At 44.9% G+C, this 8437-nt stretch overlaps 1 protein-coding gene across 3 annotated transcripts in view; it reads left to right on the top strand.

Moving 5' to 3' along the window:
- Positions 1–3762: 3762 nt before the first annotated feature.
- Positions 3763–8437, top strand: part of ATAD2 (ATPase family AAA domain containing 2) — a 64419-nt gene continuing 59744 nt past the window's right edge. For 2 of the 3 annotated variants that reach the window (XM_006157531.3, XM_006157530.3), the window contains exon 1: positions 3763–3958. In XM_006157531.3, the coding sequence (XP_006157593.1) occupies positions 3791–3958 (168 nt within the window). In that variant the 5' untranslated portion in view covers positions 3763–3790. Of the gene's footprint in view, positions 3959–4396; positions 4601–8437 lie in introns of those variants that run through there. The other variant, XM_006157532.3, reaches the window with a different exon arrangement.

Here is an 8437-nt window from a genome sequence, read left to right as displayed (position 1 = left end):
CTTTCCCTCTCTGGTCAAATTAAAATAAATAAATAAGTTAAATAATTCTTTAAAAAAATGCATTATGTCTTTCCTGACAACCCAATATTTTTAAAAGACTTAAGCAAATTTAATATAGAAGAGGAATTCTGACCTCATATAATTCTATTTTTGTCTTCCTATACAGTGAAAATAATATAAAATAAATCCTTGGATTGTAATGATGTCAAAGTGAAGGTGACATCATTAGAAAACACATTATTTTCTCACAACCCAAAAAAGGATACCTTACCAGTAAAAGTTATTCCACTTCTAAACTTTTTTTTTTGCTTTTTAAGGTTTTTGCCTTAGGGTATGTGTGCTCGCTGAATAGGAGAGAGACAAAAAGTGAGAGGGAAAGTGAGAAATTACCTCCTGGGGAGATGGCCATGCCACAGTCCCTTCTCTGTTCTCTTCCTGGGCTCTTGGGCACGCATGCACATGCACCTGGCATGATTTTAAAGCCACGGGGTCCGGGACTCAAACCGTGGTCGACTACATCGGAGTCCAGCGACATAGCCATTACGCTAACTGCTGGTCCCAAGATAGTTACATCATTATTTTAATATGATGCTTTTTTTGTGAATCTAATGAGACCCCACCAATGAATTTCTGAGTGTTTTTCAGATTTCTGGTATTATAAATCACATCACATAAATATAGTATGTACTTTTTAAAATTAGAGGGAGTGAGAGAGAGACGACGAGAAAGGGAGGGAGAGGGAAGCATTTTCTTTTTTTCTTTTTTTTTTTTGGAGAGGTTTTTGCTATAGAGCATGTGTGCTCGCCAGACAGAGAGAGAGAGATAGAGAGCGAGAAATCAACCCCCAGGGGGAATGGCCACACGCAATCCCTTCTCCTCCTTTCTCCTCTTGGGATCTTGGGCATGCATGCACACGCACCCGGCGTGAGTTTAAGCCACCGAGTCCAGGACGTGAACTGCGGTCGACTAGATGGGAGTCCAGCGACATAGCCATTGCGCTAAATGCTGGTCCCGAGGGAAGCATTTTCTACAGGACCTTGCCCTGCTGTGATCCTCTTGCCTCAGGCGCCCAGTTAGCTAGGACTATAGGCATTGACCTGTCCCAGGTTGGTCCTGGACCCAAACTTAGGCTGCCCTGGAAGCCACAACCTTGCACGGCATCGCCTTATCACTTGTGTCACCATTGCTGGGCCGATCCATACATTTTTGAAAACTTTCAAAAGACCAAATTTTAAGTACACAATATATAACAAGACCCATATCGTTTTTGTTTTTGTTTTTGTTTTTTAAGCCATAGGGCACCTGCTCCAACTAGAAAGCGACAGGGTAGGTGGGGGGAGTGAGAATGCCCTGGGGGGGGTATGACCTCTCTGCAATTCCTTCTCTGTTCTCAGGATTTTGAGCACGCATGCACATGCATCTGGTGTGTTTTTCAAGCTGCCAGCTCCAGGATGCTGAGCAGTCAGCCGTGTGGGATCCAGCCACCTTAACCACCACACCACACCACTGGCTGGCCCAGCCAACTTCCATACCTTGTATGCACATTGAAAGGAATACCCCTCCAAGGAATTTCCCTCCAAGGTTGCTTTAGGCATGACCTTTCCCATCTTTATCGGCAACTTTATCTTTCCATTTGCTCTTTCTCTCATACCTGTAGCCAATTAATCAGCAAATCAGGGTGTATTTCTTGCAAATACACCCAGAATCTGATCATTTCTCATTACCTTCACTGCTCTCACATTGGCCTGTGCTACCATCCACTTTTTCCTAGATTATTGCAGAGGCTCCTAAATAGGGTTGCCAGATTCAGCAAATAGAAATACAGAATAACATTTTTTTTTAGTATGAGTATGTCCTCAGATACTGCATTTACCATGCGGCTGCCAGAGGGATTCCTTTATAACAAGTCAAAGTCAGTCACTCCTCTATTTAAAATTCTGTGATGTCTTTTCATTTCAAAGCCAAGGACTCCAAAATGAGGCTCACAGCTCAGCAGGATCTGTTACCAGGAGCCCTGTTCTCATCGGTCTTACCATCTTCCCCTTCCCTCTGCCTGTGTCTCTCTTCTCCCAGACGCTATCTGACCTCATTTAGGCCCTTGCTCAGACTTCTCAGACTGTCCCTAATTCCCTTATTTAAAATTGTTCTCTTCTCCTCTCCTTCCCTACTTTATATTTCTCTGCGAGACCACTTTTTTTTTTTTTTTTTTTTTTTTTTTTTTAAGATTTTTGCCATAGGGCACATGCACTTGCCAAAGAGAGAAGAGAGAGCATGGGACCATGAGAGGGAAAATGAGAAAACATCCCCCAGTGGAGATAGCTACTCCACAATCCCTTCTCCTCTATTTTTTCTGGAAGTTTGGACATACACACACATACATTGGGTGTGAGTTTCAAGCCACCGGGTTGGGACTTGAATTGCGGTGCACCATGTGGGAGTCCAGCGCCTTAAGCACCTTGCTACCTGCTGGCCCTGAAAGAATATATATATTTTTAATTTTTAAAATTTTTATTATTATTTTTTGGAGAGGTTTTTTTTCTACAGGGCACGTGCGCTCGTCAGTAAGACAGAGAGAGACAGAGAGATAGAAAGCGAGAAATCACCCCCCAGTGGGGATGGCCATGCCGCAGCCGCAACCCCTTCTCCTCTCGGGGTCTTGGGCACACAAGCACACACGCCCGGCGTGAGTTTAAGCCACTGGATCTGGGACTTGAACCGCTGTTGACTACATAGGAATCCAGAGACACAGCCATTATGCTAACTGCTGGTCCCTGTAGCATTTTTAACATTTATTAATAGTTTGCCTTTCTCTTTCCTAGAATTTAAGTTCCAGGAGAGTGTGTTTATTCTTTTTTGTTCACTGGTGCATCCCCTTAGAATAATGCCTAGCAAATGACAGATGTTCAGTAAATATTTAACAAACATTGAAATAACGTATGTAGTTACACAAATGAGTAAGTAGTTTTCGTTTCTGTTTCACTTGGGTTTCGTTCACATTTCTGATCTTGTTACCTGTGTCAAAGTTATCATGTAACTGCTGCAGTCTTGGCGAAGGCGTTTTCTGTCATTGCGTTATGGTAACATTTATTAAGCACTTGCGTGCAGACACGATTCTAAGGCATCATCATCATCATCATCATAAAAGGAACAAGTATTTTAAAAGCTATTTACCAGATGGGACGATTAGGATATGGAGAGGTGAATAATTTGCTCAAGGTCATGTACGTGGGATGTGGCCGAGTTGCCTACAGAACCTGCATCCTCTGCATCCTATTGCACTCTGGAGGCTCTCTTTTAGCTCGTTCTGTTTCCTTTTTGGTGGTTAACTTGTTTTGGTTAAGCCATCAGTGAAAAAGCTCTTCAGGATCAAAGTCAAAACCTATTAGAGGCCCGGTGCTTTATTTCTCAGTCAAGCACCGGCACTTTGCATTTGAATCCTGGACGGCGGGAAGCAGCAGGCAGGTGTCAGGAGCCGGGGGAGGAGACGCACCCCAGCCAATCAGAGCGGGCAGAGGGCTCCCCTCCCCCTCGGGTCCACGCGCCAAAATTCCAAACAGGACTGCGCACCGCTCTCGCCGTGTCCCTCCGCCGAGCGCGCGAGCCGGAACTATCCCGGAGAGAGAGAAGTCAGCGTTCTCCTCCCGCTCTCCGCTCAGGCCCTCCACGCTGTGGGCGTGTGTTTCCCTCCCGTTAGCCCGGCCCCCGTCGCTCCGCAGAGGGGAGGAGAGCGCGAGCCCGCCGTGCCGGGGTGGCGGCCCGCCGCTGACGCCCGGACTTACAGGGAGGTGCGATGGTGGTGCTCCGCAGCAGCTTGGAGCTGCACAGCCCCTCCGCCGCCTCGGCCATGGACTCCCTGGACCTGTCCAACGACTTCCTCAGCTTGGAGCACATCGGCCGGAGACGGCTCCGCTCGGCTGCCGCCGCGGAGAAATCCGCCGTCACCGCGGCCGCTACGGGCGTGAGTACTGGTCAGGGCGGGCCCCCTCGGGCCGTGCTGCTGGGGCTGCCCGCGGCCGGGTTCCAGCAGGGACGGGAGTGGGCGGCGCAGGTCGGGGTGACAGTTGGTGTGTTGGGGGAAGAGTGAGGTCGACAAGTAAGAGGGAAGGCTTCTGGGGATCGGAGCCCCACGGCGTGTGGGTCGGGTCGCGGAGAGTGAGCTGTCTGGAAGAGGGTTGAGCAGTTGGCTACACCTCCTTTTACGCAAGAGGAAACCGAGGCCCGCCAGAGCCGAAGTGCAGTTCGGGGCCGAGCGGTGGTTTGGGCTGCCCCGCCCCCGCCCCCTTGACCAATCGCCCAGCCTCCTGCCCCGGGTTCGCAGCCGCCGGTGGAGTGCAGCAGACATTTCCTGACTGCTGACTGTATGCAGAACACACGGTTTAGGGGCTACAGGCATAGGCAGATTGAAACTCAGGTTCCCCGACCTCCATTTATGATCCAGAGGGGTTCCGCAATAACGCAGTGAGTGATACCAGGTTGCATAATGGGGAGGGACGAAGACCAACGTTGCATGTGCTCTCCCTTCACTTAAGCCTCCTAACAAGCCTTTCGGAATGCATAATTACGATGTCGGTTTGGCCTATGAAGCAACGGAGTGAAGAAGGTAACCAGTTAGTGGTAGATCTAAAATTGGAACTTAGCTTCTCTGTCTCCCAGTTTTTTCCCTGTCTATTGTATCACGCTGCAGTTACAGTGTCTGTAAGGGAAGGTTAGCACCGTGGTAGAAGCCTCTTGAAAGGAGTGATTCTCTTCTTGGGTCTGAAGTATAAATAGGATTTTTCATGGGCAGAGTTAAGCCCGAGGGAAGAGTACCTGGCCCTCTCCACCACCACCCGGCCTTAGCAGCTGAAAGAGGTGTAGGTAGAGGGGACACCATTCACCAAAGAGGAGAAGTTGGAGGAATCAACACAAGTAAAGTGAGGGTGGGCATGAGAGTAGGAAAAATCAGACCAGAGGGAGGATTGAGAACTTGGAAGTCAGAGAAGAGGCCAAGGGGAAGTGTGTGATGGGAGTGACAAAACAGTCCTGCTTAGTTCACGCAGACTATTTCAGGATCTTGTATTAAGATCCTAAATTAGTTGTATTAAATTTAGTTGTATCTCTGTGGATGCCCCATACTGGTTGCTCCTCTACCATGAGGAATGTATTAAGAAACCATAGACCTTGCATTCTGTGAAATTGCAATTCTTAATTAAAAAGAGAAATAATTTGACTGTCAGCTTTTGTTTCTCAGTCACTTGCAGGAATTGGCACAGACGGGAAGGCCAAACTCTTCCGCGTTGAACTTGAGTTACTTGACTTATTATAAACTTGTGTTCAGAAAAGCTGGTTATTTCAGTCAGTACTTATTGGATGTTTATTATGTCCAGGATAATGCTATTGATAGATCCTGTGACCATCATGATGTACCAAATTCTGGTCATGTACCTAGCTCCTTGGACAGCTATTTTTAACCTCAGCTTACCAAGCTTACCAATAATCACCAGGTTACTTGTAAAATGGGTGATATCCACCACATGGGTAGTGAGGATTAAATGTAATCATGCATGTAAAGGGATTAACTGAACACTTGGCCTATAGTTAGGTCTAAGTCATTGTCAGCTATTAAGACCATAGTCAGTTCTAGTTAATGGCCACTTCATCCTTCCAGTTCCTCTGTATAAATCTTAAAGTCATCCTGACTCTTGTCATAACCAATGTATCAGCAAATTCTGTTGGCTCTATATTTACATTGTACTGTTGTACCACTTAGGCCCTCCACGCTAGTCCAAGCCATTATCTGGTCCCTAGATTATTAAAATAGGACATTGACTAGAGTACCACTTTTCCACTACTGTATGTATTATGCTTTCCCCTTCCCAAACAGTCAGTTCTCAATAGTGTTCTTGTAAAAAATCAAAACATTTGGTCATTCCTCTGCTCAGAAACTTTCTAGGGACTCTCTATCTACGATTAAAACTTTAAAAGTTTGGGAGCAGGGCCCAGCCAGGTGACTCAGTTGGTAGCAAGCAACTCCAGTGCTGAAAGCCACGTGCCAGCTCTGGGTTCAGATCCTCAGGTCAGCCTGAAAACATGCTGGACATGACAGAGATTCTGATAAACAGGACAGGGGAAAGGGGATTGTGGGATGATGAGATTCCGTTCAGGGTACTTACCCCATCCCTCTCATGTGCATTTGTGAACTCTGTCATGAATGAAATAAACTTTAAAAGTTGGGGAGCAGCCCTATGCCCTTTTGCCTTCTTCCCTTTATGCAGACATTCCTCCCCTGCCCCTTTACAAAGTCTCCTGTATTCCAAACATGCTGGCCTAGTTGCTCCTTGAACACTAGGGTCTTTTCACTTCTCCTCTATTGGGATTGCTGAATACCTGCATAACCCATTCCTTGACCTCCCTTACATTTATTTTTTCTTCTTTTTTAATGTTAGTGGGCACAAGAGGAAGTGAACGAGAGAGAGAATCCCCCAGTGGGCCTTGGTCATACTGCAAATCCTTTTTCCTCCATCCCATCAGAATCTCGGGCACACGTGCATACACGTGCCTGCTCTGGTTTTTAGGCTGCCAGGAGCTGAGATGTGAACTGTGGTGGGCCATGTGGGATACAGCTTCCTCCATACAGTGCTTCACCACTGCACAAGGAGCCAGTCCGGTGTCCTTTTACACATTTTACACTAGAAAAAAGAACTTCAAAATTCATATTGCTTAATGTGTTCCAAGAATTCTATAAATAACTCAAACTTCATAATCTTTGTCCTGCAGATGAGAAAACAGAGGCACAGGGAACATAAATAATTTGCCCAAATTGACCGTGTAGTAAGCTGTATAACTGTGATTCAAATTTAGGAGTCTATCTCCAAGTTTTTGCTGAAATTTCATCTTTTCAATGATGCTTACCCTGAACACCCTATTTAAAATTAAATTACAGACCACCCCCCCTTGACATACACATTTTTTTCTGTTTTTTGTTCTCCAAGTTCCTATCACCTTGTAATACATTGTCATTCCTTAATTTTTAAGTTTTTTCTCTTAAATGAGAATATAACTCCATAGGGACTATGTTTCTGATGTTGTTCTATATTTCCGGGGCTTACAATAGAACCTAATAAGATAGTAGATGTGTAGTAAATATTTTTGTTTATCGTCTTTGCTCTAACAGAACCTAGTCTAACAAAGACCTAACAGCAGTATACAGTCTATTTGTACATAAACACTGTTTTTTTAAAAATAATTGTTTATTTAATTTCGTTTATTCATTTATTTTAATTTTATCAGAGATAAACAGAGAAAGAGAGAAAGCAAGCCACCAGGTCCAGGATTCGAACCATGGTCAGCCATGTGGGAGTGTCCAGCACCATAACCACCATGCCACCTGCTGGTTCCCATAAACACTGTTTTAGTTGTATATATTGTAGTTGAGCAGTGAGCACACACTGACTGGGGCCAGGTGGCATTATGGTTAAGGCACTGGATGCCCACATGGTTGACCGTTTGAATCCTGGATCTGGCAGTTTGAAAATCATACTAGGTGCGCATGCATGAGCACTCAAAATCCCACTGGGAGAATGGAGGAGAAGGAATTGTGGAGTGGCTAACACTCCTTGGGGGTAGTTTGTCATTTTTCTTCTCTCTGGTGAGCATAGGAGCCCTATGGCAAAAACCTTAAAACACACACACACACACAGAGAGAAAAAAAGAGAAAAAAAAAAAAAAGAATGCACTCAGTTTGTAGGGATTATTTTCTTTCCAGACCTGGGTTTCCAGTAGGGATTATACCCTTTTTTTTTTTTTTTTCCCTAACCAACTGAGTTTTATTGTTGTATAAATCACCTAACATTTTTCAGGTGAAAAAATACTAAATCTGAATAAAGTATTACAAAATGAATTTGAGCCCAATAAAAATTAGCTTTGGGGAGGGGGTACAAGGGAATACAATTATACTCAATTAAGGCAAACATTTTTATAGACCACAGATTAGTTTATTTTCAACACCCATCATGCCATGAATTCATAGGGAATAGGTTCCAGTAGCTCGGGCTTCTTTCCGTTGCTTCTCACAAAGTGTGCTTCTCTGGGTGGAACAGGCTGGTGCTTCAGTTGAACCCAGGTACCTTTCTCTTTGGCTTCCTTCTTTTTCTGATCATTTTCCTTCACACATTTTAGGAAGCTCTCTCTGCTCTTAGAATGCTTAATATGCACGTTAATTCCCTTGGCAAGAATCTTGCCCTTAACTTGTTTGTTCACAACAATACCAACAGCATGCTGGGTAACATTGTAGACTCTTCCAGTTTTGCCATGGTAACATTTGTGGGGCATTCCTTTTTGAAGAGTACCTATCCCCTTGATGTCTACAGTATCACCTTTCTTGTAGATTCGCATCTATGTTGCCAAAGGAACAACTCCATTTTTTCTAAAAGTCCTAGAGAACATTTATCGGGTGTCT

The sequence above is a fragment of the Tupaia chinensis genome, unplaced genomic scaffold (assembly GCF_000334495.1).
Source record: "Tupaia chinensis unplaced genomic scaffold, TupChi_1.0 Scaffold000545_1, whole genome shotgun sequence".
Taxonomy (NCBI): domain Eukaryota; kingdom Metazoa; phylum Chordata; class Mammalia; order Scandentia; family Tupaiidae; genus Tupaia; species Tupaia belangeri.
Note: the sequence above shows the minus strand (reverse complement) of the source record. Positions and strands in the feature narration are given on the sequence as shown.